General features: G+C 35.4%; 1 protein-coding gene across 3 annotated transcripts in view; it reads right to left on the bottom strand.

The window, feature by feature from the left end:
* Positions 1–22,786, bottom strand: part of LOC102800563 (uncharacterized) — a 56,120-nt gene extending 33,334 nt beyond the window's left edge. For all 3 annotated transcript variants that reach the window (XM_006822507.3, XM_085490464.1, XM_085490463.1), the window contains exons 1-2: positions 22,516–22,786; positions 21,892–22,247 (exon numbers count right to left, since the gene is read on the bottom strand). In XM_006822507.3, coding sequence (XP_006822570.3) covers positions 21,892–22,247; positions 22,516–22,543 — 384 coding nt within the window. In that variant the 5' untranslated portion in view covers positions 22,544–22,786. The remainder of the gene's footprint in view (positions 1–21,891; positions 22,248–22,515) is intronic.
* Between the last annotated feature and the right edge of the window lie 789 nt (positions 22,787–23,575).

A 23,575-nucleotide genomic window follows, 5' to 3' on the forward strand; every position in this document is an offset into this window, starting at 1 on the left:
GGTAAAATTAAAAATCAACATTGGGCAGTAATTACTGTATTGTTTTACCAATTAATACCTGCTTTTCCAGTGGGCTCTAACAATACAAATCTTAAAAATCCAGAAATAATATTATGGTAAAATTAAAAATCAACAGTGGGCAGTAATTACTGTATTGTTTTACCAATACCTGCTTTCCCAGTGGGCTCTAGAAAAAAAAAATCTTAAAAATCCAGAAATAATGGTAAAATTAAAAATCAACAGTGGGCAGTAATTACTGTATTGTTTTACCAATACCTGCTTTCCCAGTGGGCTCTAGAAAAAAAAAATCTTAAAAATCCAGAAATAATGGTAAAATTAAAAATCAACAGTGGGCAGTAATTACTGTATTGTTTTACCAATACCTGCTTTCCCAGTGGGCTCTAGCAATACAAAATCTTAAAAATCCAGAAATAATGGTAAAATTAAAAATCAACAGTGTGCAGTAATTACTGTATTGTTTTACCAATACCTGCTTTCCCAGTGGGCTCTAACAATACAAATCTTAAAAATCCAGAAATAATATTATGGTAAAATTAAAAATCAACAGTGGGCAGTAATTACTGTATTGTTTTACCAATACCTGCTTTCCCAGTGGGCTCTAGCAATACAAAATCTTAAAAATCCAGAAATAATGGTAAAATTAAAAATCAACAGTGGGCAGTAATTACTGTATTGTTTTACCAATACCTGCTTTCCCAGTGGGCTCCAGCAATACAAAATCTTAAAAATCCAGAAATAATGGTAAAATTAAAAATCAACAGTGGGCAGTAATTACTGTATTGTTTTACCAATACCTGCTTTCCCAGTGGGCTCTAGCAATACAAAATCTTAAAAATCCAGAAATAATGGTAAAATTAAAAATCAACAGTGTGCAGTAATTACTGTATTGTTTTACCAATACCTGCTTTCCCAGTGGGCTCTAAGAGTACAAATTTTAAAAATCCAGAAATAATGGTAAAATTAAAAATCAACAGTGGGCAGTAATTACTGTATTGTTTTACCAATACCTGCTTTCCCAGTGGGCTCTAGCAATACAAAATCTTAAAAATCCAGAAATAATGGTAAAATTAAAAATCAACAGTGGGCAGTAATTACTGTATTGTTTTACCAATACCTGCTTTCCCAGTGGGCTCTAACAATACAAATCTTAAAAATCCAGAAATAATATTATGGTAAAATTAAAAATCAACAGTGGGCAGTAATTACTGTATTGTTTTACCAATACCTGCTTTCCCAGTGGGCTCTAGCAATACAAAATCTTAAAAATCCAGAAATAATGGTAAAATTAAAAATCAACAGTGTGCAGTAATTACTGTATTGTTTTACCAATACCTGCTTTCCCAGTGGGCTCTAGCAATACAAAATCTTAAAAATCCAGAAATAATGGTAAAATTAAAAATCAACAGTGGGCAGTAATTACTGTATTGTTTTACCAATACCTGCTTTCCCAGTGGGCTCTAGCAATACAAAATCTTAAAAATCCAGAAATAATGGTAAAATTAAAAATCAACAGTGTGCAGTAATTACTGTATTGTTTTACCAATACCTGCTTTCCCAGTGGGCTCTAAGAGTACAAATTTTAAAAATCCAGAAATAATGGTAAAATTAAAAATCAACAGTGGGCAGTAATTACTGTATTGTTTTACCAATACCTGCTTTCCCAGTGGGCTCTAACAATACAAATTTTAAAAATCCAGAAATAATATTATGGTAAAATTAAAAATCAACAGTGGGCAGTAATTACTGTACTGTTTTACCAATACCTGCTTTCCCAGTGGGCTCTAACAATACAAATTTTAAAAATCCAGAAATAATGGTAAAATTAAAAATCAACAGTGGGCAGTAATTACTGTACTGTTTTACCAATACCTGCTTTTCCAGTGGGCTCTAACAATACAACATTCAGGTAAAGACAACAAATTTCTGTCACTTTCATGAATAGCAAAACTGCGAGGGTTAAAATTTAACAGCATTCTTGGGTATAAGCACGAAAACATATTTTTTTAAACAATGCATTGACCTAAGTTATAGTTCAACAACACAGTGTGAAATCTAAAGTCAAAGTGTTATCATTTTCACCCTGTTGCTAGAACTTAAGGTTAAGAGGTTTCAGATATTATGTTACAATAGCTTTCCTGTCAGCATTTTAGTGTGAATTCATTCGATATTATTTCTGCAAACAGTTGCAGGTCTAGTGGAGATGAGATGATGTGTGGCAAAAATGAAACAACAATGAGCAGTGTTTCTTCTAAAAAAATTGGTTGGTGTCACAGATCAGAATACACACATGTTCATGTAAACAAAAAATATATTTTACTTATATACTTCACAATGGGTCCTGTATCGAACAGGACGTGACAACCACCACCCTTTAATAACTTGCAAACTTCTGTTGACAAGCAGTGATATTCCAGTGATATCTGATTACATACATGTATACCTTGTAAATTCAAACAATTTGCCCGCATATGCATTGATTTGCTGCATCATTATTAGCCCAGCCATCCCAAATAGATCTGTTTCTTTAACAAATGATGCGATTGTTTTTCGCAATGCAATTATAAGTCTTACTATTGTTTTTTCTTCAAATAATACCAAAAAAAAATCTGATACACACACCAGAAACAGATCTATTTTCTAGAAGGGGTAAAATTTGTGTAGCAGTAAAATGTTTTTATTGCATGTATTCAAAATAATTATTTAACGATTTTAACCATTTACACCTACTGTGAAATACTTTATTTTCACTCAGAATTTATTTTCGCTATTTTCGCTGAAGGAATGATTCAGTGAAAATAAAATCCAGCAAATATCTTTTTTTCCTATATTTTACATTCAACTCATCAAAAATCAGTGAAAATAAACTGCAATAAACCTTTTTCAGAGTAAATTAAATCCAGCTAAAATAAAGTATTTTCTGTTGTTGCTATATTAAATACAAAATAATTTTAAACTGTGTCACAGTACTTTTTTTCCATTTTCCCTAGAACAAGAAGCAACAACATTTTTTTTCTAGCCTAAACAGTATAAATCATGGCCATTTAAGATTTTTACAATCACACCGGTATAGTGTTCGTAATACTATACAACATATTATAGTTGACTGTGTATGAATTGTCCTTTCCTTTTTTTAAAACTGATACCATACAATTAGTTCTACTTTGTTGAACTCAACAGAAATAAATTGGTAATACAATTGCAAGCCAAGCAGTAAATTATTTGAAATACTTATTACACTTTTTTTCTACAAATCAACTGAAAGAATGATGCACAACCAGCGACAGTGTACATGCTACAATATACACCATACAGAAATAAGAAATTTATTTGAAAACATTTTCTTTTTACAGGTATAGGTTCCATCAAACTGTAATAATCATAATTATGTTTTGATAGTGATACCAAATTTCTCCTGAAGTGCCATGCTTGTTATATTTTGCTATTTTCATTGATGCAATTTGCTACTGGTAAATATCCATGTGCACATGTAGAATAACAATAGAACAGATTGTTTTCCTTCCAATTAAAACCAGTACATTCAATTTATTTGTTAACACACAAAACTTAAACAAGCACTGAGTAATTCCTTTGAAATGTGATTTACTGTAAAATACTTTATTTTCGCTTGGAATTAATTTTTGCTTAAGGAATGATTCAGTGAAAATAAAATCCAGTGAATATACCTTGTTTTCTATATTTTACATTAAACTCGTCAAAAATCAGTGAAAATAAATTCCATACAAAACAGCCAAAAATTAATTCCAGCTCAAATAAAGTATTTTACAGTACTTGCAATTTCAACAGTTTTCAAAATGATTCATATTTAGAAATTGGTGATAAAATTTGCATATTAGCCACATAAACTGTTTTAAAAAGATGATATTCCAATTTTATTTGTCCTGTTGCTTAAGATGCTTTACCATTGAGAAGGTTTAAACCTTAAACAAAGCAAGCATGGAACCACAGTCTCTCCACGGGACTGTGATGGAATAGAAGAAATGTTGCTATTCTTGCCCCATGGTCACTTAACAAAACAGAACAATTAAGCGGAAGTTTCAATGAAATACCAGCACTACTTACAATACAGACTTAAAAGTTGCAAAATAGTGGGTGACATTGTTTCCCACAATAACAAGAGTGAAAACTAGGTATAGTGATTCCAATGTTGGGTTGTATTAAAGTTACTTGATGATGCCACAGACCAAAAATCAAATTAAAGAATAAAAAATGCACATAGTGTAATTAAGGCAATAGAAAACATTATGCAAACTTCACACAGATACAAAAATTTAATTAGCAGTACAAATAAATTCATCAAAAACAAAAAATGATTTCAATATTTCTATCAGTAACTGAGAAGTTTACTCATATATTCAATACCGGTAGTAGCAATGAACTGCAAATTATATGAGTCTAAAGAAGTGAACATTTCATTGGCATCTTTAAGAAAGGTTGGTGTTATCACCTGGGCCCTAGGACGTCACAGTGACATTCACTGAGGTGCTAGGAAGTCACTAAGACTTTCACTTTGGTCTTAGGAGTCAAAGTGATTTTATATATTTTTCTAGAAATTCTTTGTTGATTTTTGACCACATGTATATAATTTTCTATTGCTGAGAGTGATCAAAACTTTTGAAAATATTACGTGTAATTTTCTACGAACAGTTGAATACTAACTGTAAAATCTGTAATAGATAAGATGCCATCAAGTGTATTTCAACAATAACAACATCCAAACACAGAAACCACAAGGACTTTAGGAATGGGTCAATGCAAAATCCATTCTAACAGATTCAATTGACAATGCAAAGTGTAATTGGGGGATTATTATATGGTCTAGTAATTATTATGTTACACAGAAGATGGGTATACAAAAAAGAACATGGTCATTGTTAAAAAGTACATTGAATGATGACATTCGCCATGAAATCAAGTACAAGGAGAAAGGAGAAAGCCGAAACTGTATGTCAAGCCGATTGATCCTTTATCATCCTAGAGTGAAAACCTAATTTCAGAAAGTCTGAAATAAAGCCAATAGTTATTACATGAGGCACAAAAATAAACCGATCAGAAAAACCTTCATATTACGAATTTACACCATAGTGAATCACGGAATGCAAAGGAATCAGTTTTAAAGATGATGAATATATACAAGCAGCCTCTCGGCTGAGATAGCTCCGCTGTTAGCAATGCACATTTCAATTAAAGAACAGAAGATATCATTAGAAAATGAACAATATGCATAGTATCAATGCAATGGGACTTGCTGTTTTTAACAAGAATTCAAAAATATAATTTTTAACCATAAATGATTGTGGTTTTTAACAAGAAGTCGAAAATATCACTTTTTACCAAAAATGACAAAAATATTCATCAAAATTAGAGAATTGAAGATATCATCATGAAATGAACAAATTTGAGAGTGGTCCATATGTAGTATCTATATATGTAATATCAAAGCAATTGGACTTGTCGTTTTTAACAAGAAGTCGAAAATATCACTTTTTACCAAAAATGACAAAAATATTTACCAAAATTAGAGAATTAAAGATATCATTACAAAATGAACAAATCTGAGAGAGGTCCACATGTAGTACCTATATATGTATTATCAAAGCAATTGGACTTGCGGTTTTTAAAAGAAGTTGAAAATATCACTTTTTACCAAAAATGACAAAAATATTCACCAAAATTAGAAAATTTAAGATATCATCATGAAATGAACAAATTTGAGAGTGGTCCATATGTAGTATCTATATATGTAATATCAAAGCAATTGGACTTGTCGTTTTTAACAAGAAGTCGAAAATATCACTTTTTACCAAAAATGACAAAAATGTTTACCAAAATTAGAGAATTAAAGATATCATTACAAAATGAACAAATCTGAGAGAGATTCACATGTAGTACCTATATATGTAATATCAAAGCAATTGGACGACGGACACCGGACGACGACGAACAATCACTCATATGATAAGCTCCGCTCGACAAAGTCGACAGCGGAGCTAAAAAGTGAGGGAGGTACATGTAAAATAGAACGTTACATTTGGAACAACTTTAAAATTACTGAATACTGAATTCTGTTTTTACTCTTCATATACTTCCCTGATATACAAGTTTTTAAAATCATTGAATATTTCTGAAAATACATTTTCAATAACTGTTCTCAAATGTTTGTGTTGATCTGCTTTAAATGCAGAGAACCCATCATCATATATCAATATGGCCAAAAATGTCATGTTGTTGTGCTGTCATGGCGCCAACTAGACCCAGTCAAACACAAGCACCTGTGAGCATTAACAAAGGTCTTAGTAAAGGAATCTCAACCAGTGGATTTGGCCTTCCCATTGAATCTGCAGCACACTCACCAAGAACGAGGGTCATACCACCTTTTTGGTGTTTAGCCCTAGGTAGGATTTGAACTTGAGTCCCCCAATCATGCGTCTGATGCAACTACATGTACTACACTACCAGTATTTACTCTATTTTAATGGCAATTGAACTAATTGAACCTGAATACACACATTGGTGGGAAATGTTATTTAGCTTAAGAGATAAACATGAATCAGGACATTTTTAAAGAGGACATTTGTGGCTACTTTTATTATTGTTTATTTTCAAGGCTGTTAACAAACAAAGAAAAGACTTTTAATCATAAACTTTAACTTTATTGTATCTAACTGGTTTCTCGTTTTATAGTAGATTTAAGTGTTTATTAAAAATATTTGGCTCTTTGCATATGGTTAGGGGGTCAGTTGTTTCATAGTCAAGAGCTCAATTTCAAAAATTTTCAAAAGTCAATGTGAATCTCTGTCTCCACCCCAGTCAATATTGTCGTTGATTTTATCTTTAGATATGAGTTTAAGTTTTAATTCTTTATTAAAGGGGTACATTCTCTGTGCCAATACTCTCAGATCATGTCAATGTTTGACAAAAAAGCATACCACCCAAAAAAGCAAATATTAATGGCTTGTCCCTTAATGCTAGCTTTCCATAGACACCTTAGTACTGATATTGATTTCAAGTTTTTTTTAAATTAAAATTCAGTGAGAATTCTTTATCAAAGACACACATTCCCAGTGCCGCCGAACAATACTCACAGATCTACTCAATATTAAATTTAGTTCAAACAAAGAAAGCATACCTTATTAGGCAGTGAACAAACCTGCCATTATTGAGAGTAAATTACATCATATGCCTCAGGCAGTCATGAAAACACAATGTGTTGTTGGTGCTATGTCATGCATAAACATAAACAAAACCAGCCAAGGGTACTAACTCAATCGACTTCACATTCATAGAGGGACACATTTTTATCATGAAAATAAACATCACTGAAACATGTTTCATATAAAAAATCTTCAAAATGTGCACATAGGTTTCAATATATTGGGAAAATAATTCAAATATTCATATTCTTACTCATATTTTTTGAGAAATTGTGACAAGCATGACAATGTTCATTGGTTTATTATGTATAATCACAGAGCCGTTGACCCATGGCACTACGAAATATCATTCTTTTGTGTGTACAGAGATGAATTTCAGTAAACTTGTCTTAATATTTTTCAAAATCATTATTTTTAGAACAATTCCATAGAACAAAATGTTAAAGAAAAATTGCATTTATGACACTTTTTAAATTCAGATTTTTTAAATAATTCAGGACAACAAAAAGTACCCAATCATTTACAATATGTCACCAGTCTACAAGTTGAGATATGGTATAATATTAAGGAACCTATATTAAAAGTGTTATGATACTGATAAAAACTAAAAAAAAAACACTCAAAACTAAGGCTGGCGCCCCCAACTTTTTTGTGTCAATATCCTCATGTTGCCCAAGTGTACAATTTATTGAAAAATGAATAAATTCTGGGTATTTGCATTTATGAGTTCTACCTTAATGCAATCTTCTCATTCTTTGTACACAATCATGTGAAATACATGTTCAGGTTCTTGCTTCAGATCAGTAAATCAGAGTTCAAATCCTACTTGTGGTTGAACACCAAAAAAAGGATCAACACCAACTCTGGGTAGGTATGTCAGACTCAATGAGAAGGCCAAGGCCACCCAGGGAGGACACTTTGGAGAGTGTATTAAAAATTGTCAGCACAGCCAGAGTAGCCCAAAAGAGATGAAGATTCTGTGACAAAATGCACTGTGTGTACAGTTAATGCAATAAAAAGTCAAGTGAGACAACCGGAGCTGTCATAGGTACAGGTAGAATTTTAAATGAAAAGTAATCCTACACAGAACACCGCTTTCTGTCTTATACTTATATCAATAACGTCACCCAACTACAGCGACAGAAGGTTAACGCCACATGGTGTTATGGTGTTACTGCTGTCGATGAATTACTGAACGAGAAATCAATAATCAGAAACAGTATAACTAATATAGTATACAGGGGGGAAACAACAACAGCTACAAAAATGTAAAGAAAAATAAGGGGCAGCAGAGGTCCTCTTAAAAACAAAATTCAATAACTTTATACTACAAGATAGCACTTACCTGTGCACTGGAGCTCAACGCACTAAGTGCAGACAGTAGTAGAAACAAGGTTTTATACTAAGTGACCTTTTAAAGCAAACTTCTTGGAGTGTGAAATTAGTTAACTGAATATCATGTGATCGTGAGCCTCAATAATTCCCTGACCCAGAGGAAGCTGGCTATGTCGTCACCAGGCGGTCTGACTTCTTAGAAGATTCTCACAAGCATAGACCCTGTATGATCAACATACCAAAAGAACTTGCAATGGACTATTCCATTTTAGGATAGGGGGAGTCCAATTCAACTGCCCACCCACCCACACAGCCAATGGCCTGACAGCCGTATATCAACAATATTAAGCAGGTGATTCACAGTTTAAAGAAATATTAGTAACACTTCTTGAATGTGCTTATTACAAACGCATTCAAATCTTTTCAAGAGAGAGAAATGTAGAAAGATTTGGTAACAACTTGAAGCAGCCTGAACTCTCACCACAATATAGATATAAAATTTTGCTACTTTTGATGCATTTTTTTTTCAATTTGGACCAAACATTATTTTCTATTGGCTATTAGTACAATCCTTTATAAGAATTTTTGAAAAAATATGAAAAAAAAAATGTTTTCAAAGGGTTATCCGCAAATGTTTTCTATGTTCTTAGAAAAAAAAACCCATAAAATCCTGTAGGAAAGTCCATTAAAAGTCATAAATTAAATGAGAATTTATGGAAAAATACAAATTCTTAAAAAACAGAAACTCAAAAATATTGCTTTGAAGAGAACAAACTGTGCATAAGGGTTGACCATTCGAAACTGCAGGCGGCGGGGTGGGGGTCGGGCTATTGTGCAAATTATTGTTGGTGTTATTGTGACACAGCCGACACTGGGATAGAAGTTTTGGTGGGTATCCAACCGGGGGTATCCAAAGTCTCACCCAAAAGATGTGCCAGCAAACCGTAGCCACTGACTGAATGACTGTTCTTTTGGCATACGCAAGGTCACGATGCTGCAGACCATGTTCACGAAACGTTAAATGGATACAAAATTAAAACTCATTAAATTCAGTTCTTACGCCTTGGACATTTGGTAAGATGCAATCATGTTGAGGAACTGGCGACACGACAGCCTCACCAAAAAAGGAGTTCACTCCTCCCGGAGTGGTGAGGCCTTTTTTCACCCTTGCGTCGAACATTTCACCACAGTCCCTCGGACTGTGATTTCACGTCTGAACGGAATTTGATCGTTGCTCGGCAACGAGTTACATGAATCATTTACCTCGAAATATATCTTGCATCGTCTTTATTAACCAGTATCGAAGCAGAAAGTAACAGTCAAAGTCATCGCGTTCGTGGAAATTTTAGAATTTGATAGAACGGCCGACAGAAACAACTGCAAACTTTCTTCCGCCATCTTTTCTTTCCGGTGAGTGACGTAAGAAGGTTATTAACCTCTTTCTCGTTCTCAAATTTCATCAGACAAAATAGTAAAAGAAAGAGGATCTCACTTTCAATGACTCCGTTTTCATCTCATATTTTAAAGCTATAGTAGCAAATTAAATGTAACACTATACTCATTTGTGATCGTGTGTATGCTACTGAATTATTTGTTTAGCAGGAGGTCGTCTCGAAGTCTCGTGAATAATAGTTAATTGCCCCGATAGACCATTATTTCACGCACAGTTCCTCTAGAGGGACTGTGTTTCACGAAACCGAACATAAAAATACGTTTTACATAAGCACATGCAATGCAGTCAATGTCAATTTTTCGCGAAATTATAAAACACGTTTAAGCCCGAGGAACTGTCCAGACTGTCGTTCAAGTTAGTGTCTTGCTTCTAAACACTCACACAGAAATGATGAAAATATATTAATGACACACCAAACAGTGACGTTGAACTCTAGGAAAAACGAATGATAAAATGACCCTGCTATTCCTAATTAAAATTCTTAATTCATATTATATACAAACGCCAAAATCGTTTCTTGAATGGTCAGGGTTCAATAACCCGAGTTTTACAAATGTGTACACTGAATGTGTTCATGTTCAGGGACATGAAAAAAACAAAACAAAGCAGATTACTAGTATATTATGAAACAACGTTCAACTAGAAAAGGGGTCGGGCATTTTCTCTCAACTTTCCATGCACCTGGGAGTAAACACGTGGGGACAATTGTGCAGGTGAGAGGGCATTTTCGTGTCATCCCATAATATATTTAGCAACTCTAGTGATCTTCTTACCCCCCCCCCCGCCACATACCCCCCCCCCCCCATATATATTTATATATAGTCAAAATCCTAATAAGGATACGAGCGCAATAAAGATAATTATTATTATTATTATATATATATATATATATATATATATATAATATATATATAAATCTCGATCAAAAGTGGTGCCATGGATATTTAGTATAACCGAGCTCTATAAAATTATTATTTCAGGTGATTCGATGTGTTGATTAAAGAACCTCACGATTTGTGTTGCTAATCATAAGCACGCACCCGCAGCAAAATAATCTAAATTTTTCTTACTTATAACATGGAGCCTGAGGTATAAATTGAATTAAGATTATACTCTTCTGCAATTCCGGAAATACTGTAAACGAAGTAAACGTTTCGACTACCTGATTGTGATCGTTTCAATCCAGATATATTTATCTCATTATATTTAATGTCACAATAATAAGAACTGCTAAAAATAACTTTATATAAAAAGAGTTTGCTTTTGTTGATCAACTTTTAGGGATGTCGTAAATATTACGTAACACCCATCATACACCACACAGTGACCAGATTTTTGATTTTGCACTGATGAATGGTTGGTATCTTGACAAATTAACTTGCTACGTTCACACGAAAGCATTGTATCGGAGCCCTACGGCTCGACAGCATCGTGCCCATGTAAAGAAACAACACAAGCACGACACCAGCATCGTTTTCATCCATGTTTTTTTTCATACGAATTATTTGAGGGCACTGTTCCGTTCGACTCTGATCGAACTGAAACGACCTATGGCAGATTTTGTCTCTCGTTCGGCTCCCGACCGTGCACGGTTACTAAAAAAGAGTAACAGTGGAGCGTGTGAACGCATTGGAGATAATCTCCTGTTAATCGGTGGGAGGAGTAGCAGTTCGGCTCCGGTAGAATGCTGCCGTGTGAACATAGCAACTGAATGGTTTCGAACTTTGAAATGAAAGCAAACGGAGTTTATTTAGCACATCAGTCATACCTAAATAATGACGTAATGTGCGTGGGTGTCATGTGATTGTGTTCTCGTTGATCAGTTGTCTACATATAACCCTGGGTTTATAAGTTGATTGACCTGTTAGTAACTGTACTATAAATATACAGATACATCGTTGGCTATTCATTGTCGTTTTACTTCGAATTGTTAATATAAATTAAGGTAAAGACAAATGTTTTAGCTAAAATTTCTTCTTGTTTTCTTTTCGGAAGTGCATATTTCGGGTAATGAGTGTGTTTTAAAGCCCACAGGGACGATTACGACTGAGTTGGAAAGTATCCGGCATTCAAGGAAAACTTGGCCGTGCTGTATTGGATCCATATTTTCCATTTCATTGAAGTAGGCTAATCCAACAACCACCTAACCCAAGTGTAGCAAATTCAAGGTTGTGACGCTTGTATACTTAAGTTCAGAAACACTCGTGAGCACTAGTCTATATTTATTTATTTATTTATTTATTTATTTATTTATTTATTTATTTATTTATTTATTTATTTATTTATTTATTTATTTATTTATTTATTTATTTATTTATTTATTTATTTATTTATTTATTTATATATTCGTTCGTTCGTTCGTTTGTTTGTTTGTTTGTGTGATTACCCACAGCACTCAATTAATTAATTAATAAACAAACTTACAGTCTTGATTTAATTTCTAAAAAAATGGGATTTTTTTAAAGAAATGATCTGTAGAATTGAATTTCTTTATTGGAGCACTGAATTCTGTAATGCGTCTCATCTCCGATTTCTAGTGTCACGGAGTTTACAGTAAGGTTATAAAAATATTTCATATATATATATATATATATATATATATATATATATATATATATATATATATATATATGTGTGTGTGTGTGTGTGTGTGTGTGTGTGTGTGTGTGTGTGTGTGTGTGTGTGTGTATTGCTGTAATGACGCGCTGTTTCTACTGCCCCTATTCAACTGTTTCTGTTATTCTTGGAAATATAAATCTCTCAATTACCAAATAATAAAGTCTGCTGTTAATATTAGACCTGTTTAAACAAGTATTCCTGGTAATATCATAATTTTCTAGAAAATTCAGAATCCTGGCATTTCGTGTCATTCAGACGCAGAATATGCGCCCACTTATTTAGAATGTTCAGCTTCATGAAATGTATTTAGTTTGGAATATGGTATGTTATGTTAACGTGTCACAGTCGTTGCGTAGCGCGTTCCAATGTCGCGTAAATACGCGTTGTTAACGTCACGTGGGACCCATTGCGAACGCGACGCGTCACGGTCGTGACCTCGATTATGAAGCTTTCATACTCAACGGGGAAATACAAGAGTGGCTCACATTTTAGTTAATTAGTTAACACATGTTGCAAACAAATTTAAAGAAAAAAAGAATTTTCATTTTATCTGTCTTTTTTGTATAAAGGTCAATATCATAGCGAGGATATAACAACAATGAAGGTCGCTTTATTATAACAATAACTTGTGATAAGTTGCACAATTTTGTAAAAGACGTCATCAGTGTGGCATTGAACTTTACAACTTCCAATCAGGAAACTCACCAATATGATACCATAAAACTATTCCACTTCGAAGTAAGCGCGTTGAGTGTGACTCGTGTGACTCATCCTTAGAAAGTAACAATTGCTCAAGGTAGCAGTCCTTGTCACGTCATCGGAGAGGGCGCTATATACACACATTTGCTGTAGGGGGAAATGGATTTTCAAACGAACGAAGGAACGGGGCAAATTACATTGCCGGTACCGTTCTGATAGTTCTCTGATAATTCAACTTGGAAGTTGATACACAATGTTAGCCGTCTGAAACGAGGGACATAACTGTTTAATATGGAAGCCCACACGTAGATTATGACAATACCTATCGTCGAACAACGCCGCCTAGCTACAATTGGAAATGTCCTTCATTAAACTGATTGAAATTTACCACCCTTCTGAGGAAAGTTTGAGGCTGTAAATGTAATACCTCTAAAACACCATTTCTATAAACCGCGCCCTCTAGTGACGGAGCCTTTCCGTGACGTCAGATTATACGTGTATACAAGAAAGCAATGTCATTCACATCAACAACTGCGTTTGGTCGTGTCATTTTTCATCGTCTAGAATTTAATAAAACCTCAATACATAATTTCCATTGATGGACGAATACAGATCAAAATGATATCCATTATTTGAATCATCTTCATGTCACCAAATTACGTCATAGAAGCGTTTCGTCGCTAGCGGGCGTGACTTGTGGGAAAGGTGTCAAATTATTTTTCACACTAAAACGTTTACATTTTATAAATCCAATACCAGATATAGTATTAAACACTATGCTAATTGTTCAACAAGCCACGTCATATACGCCGTTACTTCACTTCATGTCACAAACTATTCAACATTTCCCCAAACGTCTCAATGGTCATAGGTTTAATATCACTCACGTCGAAGCCGACTGATCTCCTTAAATGGTTCCCCATTTCTGACAACCTGACCATAAGCATGCAAGCCACGAATTGTTGTCAAGCAGGATATAGTGACACAGCTAAGCTTAGAAAAATACAGAGCAAATGGGTGCATGTGCCTAATAGCATCGTTCCATACGGGTAAAATGATCACACATGTTTACAGTATATGTTGTACATCTTTCATTGCAGTTATGTAATTTAGGTACATTAATAATTTAGTAATGAGCATTTGTCCTGCGTTATACTCAGTTTACCGCTGTTTGAAAGTTTAAAAGGCATCTTAATTGCACATAATTTTTCGATAGCCTTTAGATCTAAGGTATTTTTTAAATAGGCAAACTGTTGTGATGCGTGATTTGTTTGGTGAAATGTGACAACAATTTTTAAAGGAAAAGTATGATTGGTTACAGTCGCGTGGAGTGGACTATCCGAGTATAAAATACGGATACGATCTAGAAAATACAAACCGATCGGATTAATTAATAGTTATATGGCAACCTCGAAATGCTCTGGATCTAATCATAGCCGGAATTCGGGAAACGTAGAGCGTAAAATGCACAGTGCTTGAATCATACACAACAACGCAGCAGTAATGTAAAAAACCGAGTTAGAAAGTAGAAATTCAAAAGCAGGTTTAACATTTTTTTTTTGTATTTAAAAATCAATTATTGTAGTTTCTCTCCTATGATAGTCCCGCCAACAGTTACTGAACCGGAGCGGAGATTCGCTTGATCTTTGTGCATAAAATCGACATCGTGACATCGCGACAACATTATTACTCTGATCTCAGCAAGAACTGATAATTTATTAGTTGTCTGAGCTCTGACACGCGTGTCACGTTTGCGGTCCGAAAGGTGACCCGGGAGTTCATTGTTGCCTTATTCAGTTTGTGAATATGCATGTACACGGTACACCATTCATGCGACACAGACGACTTTATTGGTCATGTTGGCGCCAAATATTAGTACAGTGTGCCCACGCCTTGGTATTACAGTGCTGTCGGCACACCCACTAATCATAAACGACACAAGCACTGTAATATCAGTTGACTGTTATGTACTCCACTATGGCAGCGCAAAAATTATGTGCATTTTCACAGTATTTGTTTTATTTCTGACAACGAACATACACAGAAATTTACAATCAAAAGTCTTCCAGTACAAAAGTACAAAGTAATGATTTACGTTTTAGTTTGTTCTGGAAAACCAGAACAGGTGAGAGTTGTCCGGCTATGTGTCGATGGTTTTCTCGGTAAATCATGTTTAAAAAGCCCCCGGCACACGCCTGAAATTCTCCCTTTTGTAGGTGTGTACAATCCAGACACGTGTTCTACCACGCGTAACTGTAAAGTTTGTGTATCAAATGTCATTAATTATTTGATAGTGTTCTGCTTCGCCCTTTAAAGTTGCAGACATTCCTGCATAAGTTGGGTCTTAAACAGCTATGCAATTCATTTGCTTGATCTACCGAACTGTAGGTGGCGCTACTCGTGCTTATATCATTATTATTTTGGAAAGTAAAGTTATGCGGGCTTCGTTTCTTTTGTCCAATCATGATTGTGATTTACTATTTGCGATTGTGATTACGTGTTCGATTACGCTCAATCACGATTATAGAAATCAAATCCGTGACTGTGATCAAAGATGGCCGACATCAGTACGACAAGCCGCCTCGCGCAATGAAAGAAGTGCAAATATCCTCTAATGCCTTCACACGTTTACCAGTTTTAGCTAGAAACATTAAAACATATATTATGACAAAATAGTTTCCACTGTTTTCGTGGTATTCTCAATCCCATTTCTTTCATTTTGTAAACTTGAATGAAATTGTGAAGGAAAACAAAAAAACAACAATCATGACTTCCAACTTATCATAATTATGATGACGCACTAATCGAATGCACTACAATAACGACATGTCAACACGTGTGTAACAACAGCTAATACCCAGGATGAGAGCACTTCAGCGAAACTGGTGCGTGTGCAGTAATGTACTTCATATTTTCTGCAATCTCTATTTGCCCATGAATCACCTTTGCCCAATATAACACGTCTCGTTGCACGTCACAACGAGCTTCATCGTTTTATATGTAACTCAGAACGAGGCACAGACTATTAATAGATAGCAAATACATGTACATGTATACACGATGCATACAATTTTAATCCACGTTTTTTTTCTGAAAACGTTCATTTTATTTGAATCAATCACATGCCAAAAACTCCACGCTCCAATAATTACATGCTAGCCTATCAATTCCACGTGAAATATTGGTTCAAAACATAAAAGAGGGTCGGCAAGGGCTAGTAACGTAAGTTGTAATCAATTGTTTGTATTTTCGTAATAATGTAGTTCAAATAAATACACAACGTAAATTCGTAGACATAGGCAAGTTGTAAAATGTAATCAGCTACATAATTCGGCCGTAATTTGTACAAAGATCTTATTTTTTGTAAGCATATAAAGCATTTTCCACATTAAATTACGTAATTCGTGCGCAATTCATTTTTTTTTATTCTTAAACACAAATTATCAAGTATGTTATAAAAATGTGAAATGTAATTAGGAATTTGCTTTATTTTTAAAGTGTAAAAACCTATTTTTGACTGTAAATGAAACTTTCCGTTTTATTTCCTGTAAAAACGTAAAATGCATTGTTTTTATTTTCTATAACCTCTACCAGCAATCCCCCATTGCCCATTCATAAAATAGTCTCAGTTTTTAAAGGGCCGTGGTCATCACGCGCGTGTTCGAAATTCATGAAAACAATGTATTGTCGCTACGAGTCCCATATCGAACATGGCGCACAGCGACGACCACTGCCCTTTAAAATGATGGTCGAAAGTTTTCAGGAGAATAAAGTTATCTATCTAAAATCATTTGAAATTCTGAACTTTGAATCGTTTCTATCAAGAAGAATGCTCTTTGACGTGATGCCGATAACTCCGTACTAAACTAGTATCCATCTTTCATTCCCAAATACATCTGACACGGCATTTGTGCAAAACGTAAGTAATAGAAAAGTAGTTCTGACGAGTGAATGCTGTTACATTTTTTTCTTCATTTCTGTCTTTTGTTCTTAAAGTGTCCATAAAATGGCTGTTTGTCTCCTTTTGATGTTCCACCCGGCTATCTAAAGTGAAACCGACACAAGGGTCGAGAGAGTTCATTGGCTTCTCACGCTTCCACCAATAATTTCAGTGTTATTGATTTACACGAGAATAATCCGAATATCTATCTAATTACTAGTAGTCCGTATTTTTATTTTCGTGCACATATAAGATATGCCAGTACTTAAACTTCTTTTTTTCTTCTTTTTCCGTGTTTGTTAAATAAAAAAATAAATATGATTTGTAAAACCATTTAGAATGCAAAATAACGGGCGAATGCGAAAGAGTTGGTTACCACGAAAAAAAAACGAAACAAAAAAATAGTTTGATTTTTCGCGGTCGCTCTTTATTTTCACCAACTTGCACTATTTCGTATTTCGGCCAATTAAAAAAAAAAAGACTTGTAAGCAAGTTTAACCAGTGCTTAGAAATATTGTCGCTGTGTATTTAACGAGAGACAATATAGTGTATATAAATACTACTAAACACAAAGGAAGTGAAATAATAAAAACAATATACTAAGATTTGTGAATGAGTTGTACACGTCTTGATAGGTCCATGTCGAATACTACGAGGTAAACGAACTAATACGCGACCAAAAACTGAATACTAGTTGAAATTATTACCCTTAGGACTTTCAGTTGTCTGCATTCTAAATAGTCGAGATTGTTGGCGAAAAATGTCAGTGTACATGATTCCTATGCATGTCCTCGCTATTATCGCCGCGGGCGAACAACAAATGCAGATGTGTCGAATTTTGTTGTAATACTTCATCGAGGGCCGGCTTGTGCGCGGGCCATACCAGTACGTTAACCCCAATTTAGACTAAAATAGGTCATGTAAAGAATGTACTGTAAATGCATTAATAATTCAGTGGGTTTTAATTTCACTATTTTCGCTGATGAGTAAAATCCGCTAAATTTAATCTACGTGAACATGTGAAATAACAATAAAACTCCTGGACAAATTCGTGAAATTGAGACAGTGGGTATGCTCAAAATATTAAATAGTGAAATTAAATGTCAATGAAAAATAAATGGTTTTACAGTAATTGCCGCAGTATAACTGTACGGTATATGGAATCTGACACGACGGTGTTGTCCTGATATGTTGTGTTTCTCCTACCAGTTGATATGCGCGCGAAGCTCAAAACATGAATAGTTGTTTACGAACATTCTATTATGTTGTATTGCATTCAAATTTCGCTATATCTCTGCAAATCTCTATACAATAAATATAAAAAATATCGACTATGTGAACGGCATGTTTACACCCATTTCAACCACGGAAGCTCTTCATCGCTAGATGGCGCGTCTTATAGGAACGTGGACACGTTCAGGCCCAACCAGCGATGAAGACATCGACAACGAGTTTTAATTTCCCCATCTTTTCAGTGTCCGCAACACATAAAATCCAGCCACATATACACATGGATCGTCATCACATCACATCGCCGTCATGTTATACGACTACTAACAATCAGGTGAATGCTCTTTAACGAATGACGTCACAGCGAGATGACGTAATCATTCGAACAGTTGACACTGAATAATATGTGTATGTACGTACCTAAAGACCTTTAAGAGCATATATGACAATTTATGTAGTGGCAATATACTACTAAAATTAAAAAGTACTACCAGCTGCCTCAAAATGAATAAAAACATTTACTTTCATTTATTATATTTTATTAATACCTTTGTTTTATACTCTTTTAATCTCATTTTTATTTTCATTGCTATACCTTTATTGTATTCTTCAATCAAAGTCCCATAGAGGATACGATAATAATAAAGATGATTATTATTATTGTAAGTACCACCAACAATGTCGTATTTAGTAATGAGCGATAGCGTGCTCTGTTTCGTGTGGATAATTATATCGCTCATGATACACGTTATTATTGCAGCAGAAGTTCTGTATAATAAGAGGCAATCGCGTCCTTGCCTGCATGCATGCACGCCGAGTTGAATTGACTCCGTGTTAACTTCCATGGTACGAATCTGTCTTGGGTTGTCCCTAATTAGGAATCCCAGTCCAGGGTGCCACGTTTTAAGAGATACCGTTATTGTCGCTGTAATTGGGTTGTCCTGCTATACATGTTGCGTTACCGCTCTGTATACCTAAACAATTGAGATTGTTCACTGTTGTGGCGAGAATTGTCAACCAACCGCGACTCATGAAATAAAAGGTCTCGTCAAGAAATCTGACTAGCCAAGCCTCATGTGACGGGTATACGTCGCATATACGGTGAATTCTAAAGACGTTACGCTTTGAATTAACGCTGACTAAACAAACACACTACCTGTATCCAGTGGCTGGTTAGTGTGCAAACACCACCGCGTGACAGAGAACGACATTCAACAATGAACGAAACAAAACTATAATCATTCGCCTTTGACATTTTGACTCACATTGTTCAATTTTTGTAAAATAAACATATATATATATTAGACCCGCTTTAACTGTGCTCTGTTCTTTCGGAATGCAATGTGTAATGCAGAAAATGGGAATATTTTTATCTATATTTTTTGGGGAATTCTTGACGCAGAATTCTCCAAATACTCATCGAATAGTGACGCACTTGACGCCAAGAACGAACAGACTGCGTAAATACGCCAAGTATACAATAAGTGCAAAATTCTTGTTCGTTGGTGATTTTCGGTCGCTCTATAACTCATCACAGGGCTCGCCATGGCTGCTAAAAATATGTACTAGTGGCTGAACTATCGTGTTCACCTTTAATCCACGATTACCCACAAAGCATCGGGCTCATGTCAAGAGAATCACTTCAATCAAAAAGTCGCGTAACTCAACTACTAAGTTACCTTTTCCCGAAAAGAAATATAACTGACTACTAGTAAATGTCAACATTTTTCTAAAAGAAAAATCTCAAATAACGCACTTATTCGGACAATCACGTGATATGTACGTCACGATGATTCACTCACGCTGTCGTATTTCTATGTCATCTTGTAATATGCGCTAATGAGACGATTTATATAACAACCGCAATCGAGACCGCTTAGCTATGTGGCTGACACAACCTTATACGAATATAACTAGTTTTGTTTTCCTGCGGGTGGTTCCGGACATGCCCGCAGAGAAACCCAATAACCATAAACAACCCCCTAGTTGGAACAAATGGATCGAACTGGTATATAAAATGCAACAACAAACAAAAAGGGCCAAGCAATGCCTTGTGCTCCTAGCGTGTAGTTATTTTATCGTTCAAATAATCAAACAACGGGCTTTTGCAACTGTATATCATTTAGACGAAAACTTAAATCAAATACAAAATGATACCTAACATTATTTACATATATAAAGGTCATTCATTCCGTGTCCGTTTCAAGCGTATAACGCAGGTACCAGAGATGGCGGCACGGAATTTTGCATTGGACGAGATTTCCTATTTCCTAGATGAGAAACGCTATTTCCTGCATTTTGAAGAGAACAATTTTGCAAGGTTTCAGCTTGAATTTTGGGGGGCACCCCCCCTGTCCCCCGGTGCCGCCGCCACTGGGCACTAGAAAACGACATTGCGTTTCCACGCCATCGCTGTCAAACAACTACGTAAATAACCGATACTTCAGAAAAACATCTTTTCATCTACTTTGGAGCGTGTATAGGTTTATTCTGAATGACGACACATTACACAAAAGACAGACTTTTTAAAAGGAGACGCCTTGACCTTTCTACAGGTATATGTTCGCCTTGGTATTAAAATCTCATTTATCTACTGAAATACTGCCTGACGCTTTGATTCCAAAACGTAGATTGCTGTAATTATCGGCAATCTGACACGATTATTTGAAAAAGTTAAAAAAAAAATTGTTATATAGTTTTGTATTATTTCGTGAATACAACATGGCTATGAAGGCGTTTTTTTTTATAGAATAGAAGAACTTTTGTGAACGAGAGTCCATTCTGCTGAATAGATAGATGTGACGTCACTACATTACAATCGTGTTTTGATTGTGCGTCGATATACTGGCTATCGTGTTCAATGCGTTTACAAATCTGACAACGGTCCGTATCTAGTCGGGAGGTCAGAGGCATTTAGTTTTGTATTAACTTGTTTATCCGGGCAGACATTTACAATGTTTGGGCCTATCTTTAATTAATACCAACATATAGATAACAATTTGTAATCAGATAATAAATCACGGCGATTCCAGTATTTAGCTGACAAGGGATAGCAGTGATGTCTAGATGATCCAATGCCGCCACTGTGCACCCGCAGTGAATACGGCGAGTAGAGACATCGTAACTTGATTTCAAATTAATACATTGCAGATTTTGAATTGTACCTTTTTTTTTGACAATGTTTAAGATCAACTGAAAAGTTTGGGTGAGCGACATGCCACCAGTAACAGTCACCGGCTTGCAATAATGCTGATAAGATCTATTACAAAATGTGGCACTACGGCGGAGAATGATGATCTCGACGCTGATAGATAATCAACAGGTAGTTGTTACCATTCTGTGCTCGTCCCCTCAAAATTACGAACACAGTAAAATTGAATAAATAATACGCTAAAACTCACAGTGTAACGTCAATAACTCACCTGTTTCGCTGATACCACTGAAGTTTCTTGTGCCGAAGCCGTGGTCTGCTGTTGTGTTTGAAACAACACTGTTGATTCCGTGTCAACGGGCGTTTTCTCGGTAGTCGATATTTTACGACCGTCGTGCTGGGTATCCACCGGTCCGATCGGTTCATATTGGGTCGCACAGTCTTTGCACACGCCGTCGACCTGTAACGGGACATGTGGTAGATACGGCGCACACAACTCCTCGCATCGTATCTCGTTTATGTGGTTTAATAACTGAAGGCGGCATGCCTCCGTGCCCGGTGATATCTTCTCTCTTGGTAGAACAACGGAAAGAAAGAAATCCACTTTGGCGAGAAAACGTTTCCATTCTGCTGAAAAAAGTTTAAACTTATTAAAGCAACAAGTTTGTAAGAAATTTCGAAATAAATATTAGTTAGTGGGTTACACAAATAACTGAGACGTGTACAACAACTGATTCATATTCCGGGTGGTGGGTACACAAAGTGGGACAAAAATTATGTAAAATCTCTGATATATATATTAATTTAGGGGTAGTTGAATATATTATTGTAAAAACAGTTTTAGTGAGAAAAGAACAGTTGTACATTGTACCGAGAATACAATCACAACTCTTACCGTGTATTGGGAACCTGTCCGAATCCATTCTATCGCATCACGTTTTGTGGTCAGGATGCGTTGTCTTTTTTACGATAGGTGCGTCCTATCTTCCGTTATGTGATGGCATGTTACGAGGCTCTCCGTTAATACTTCCTGTGGTTACCCAGCCTGTTGTGCACTGAAAACCAGCGTTCTCCTGACTCAGCACTGAGCGCAGCAAAGGTGGGTGGACGTTACGAGACTAACGTGAAAACAAAATCCTCGCCTTGTATACGGGTCGAGTCACTCGGGGTCACTGGGTGAGACAAAACACGCACGCCACTTCTCCAGCTCCAGCACTGATTAACATATCAAAACATCGCAAACGTTTTCAGCGGACTAATATTGTTCACCCTTTGTGCCGACCGTTGTATAGATCTCGACAAACGACCAGATAAAAACGGTGCGAATACCGTTGTCAAGTAGGGGTTGTCACATCCGTGTGTATATATGTTTTTTTAGTACATGCTTCGTTGTAAGTCGGACACTTATATCGCATCACTATCGGTGTGTGGTTCATTTCGTCTGAATGGCAGTGATTTTGCCATCGTTTAGGAGATTGTCATGGTTCAAACCGCATGGGTTGTAATCGGCTTAAACTGTCACCCTGGAGTTTACACTGGGATTTAATAAATGGCTAGAGAATATACACCGTCGACATTTCCGTATTCATATTGTCTTTTTTTTTTAAATCTGCCATATGTTTCGTCAAATAACACGAGACCTGCAATTGTTTAGTTATTCTACAATAGATCGAATTTGATACACACACAATAACATGTGATTTTTATTCCACTGCGAGATCTCGCATATTGCGTGGAAGACGTGGACCGTACGTCTGTCACAAACATCGAACGATCTGATTTTTACTTTAAATTTAAACTTTTCATAAGTCAGGGTCAATTCAGTGTCAAAATGCCTATCTTTACTTCATCAAAATTTACCATCATCAAATGAGTACAGCACATTATTAGGTATGAAACTACCTACAAAATACATGATGTTTTAACGTCATTACGACGTCATGACCTGTTTTTCC

The sequence above is a fragment of the Saccoglossus kowalevskii genome, chromosome 15 (assembly GCF_978046115.1).
Source record: "Saccoglossus kowalevskii chromosome 15, keSacKowa6.1, whole genome shotgun sequence".
Classification (NCBI taxonomy): Eukaryota; Metazoa; Hemichordata; class Enteropneusta; family Harrimaniidae; genus Saccoglossus; species Saccoglossus kowalevskii.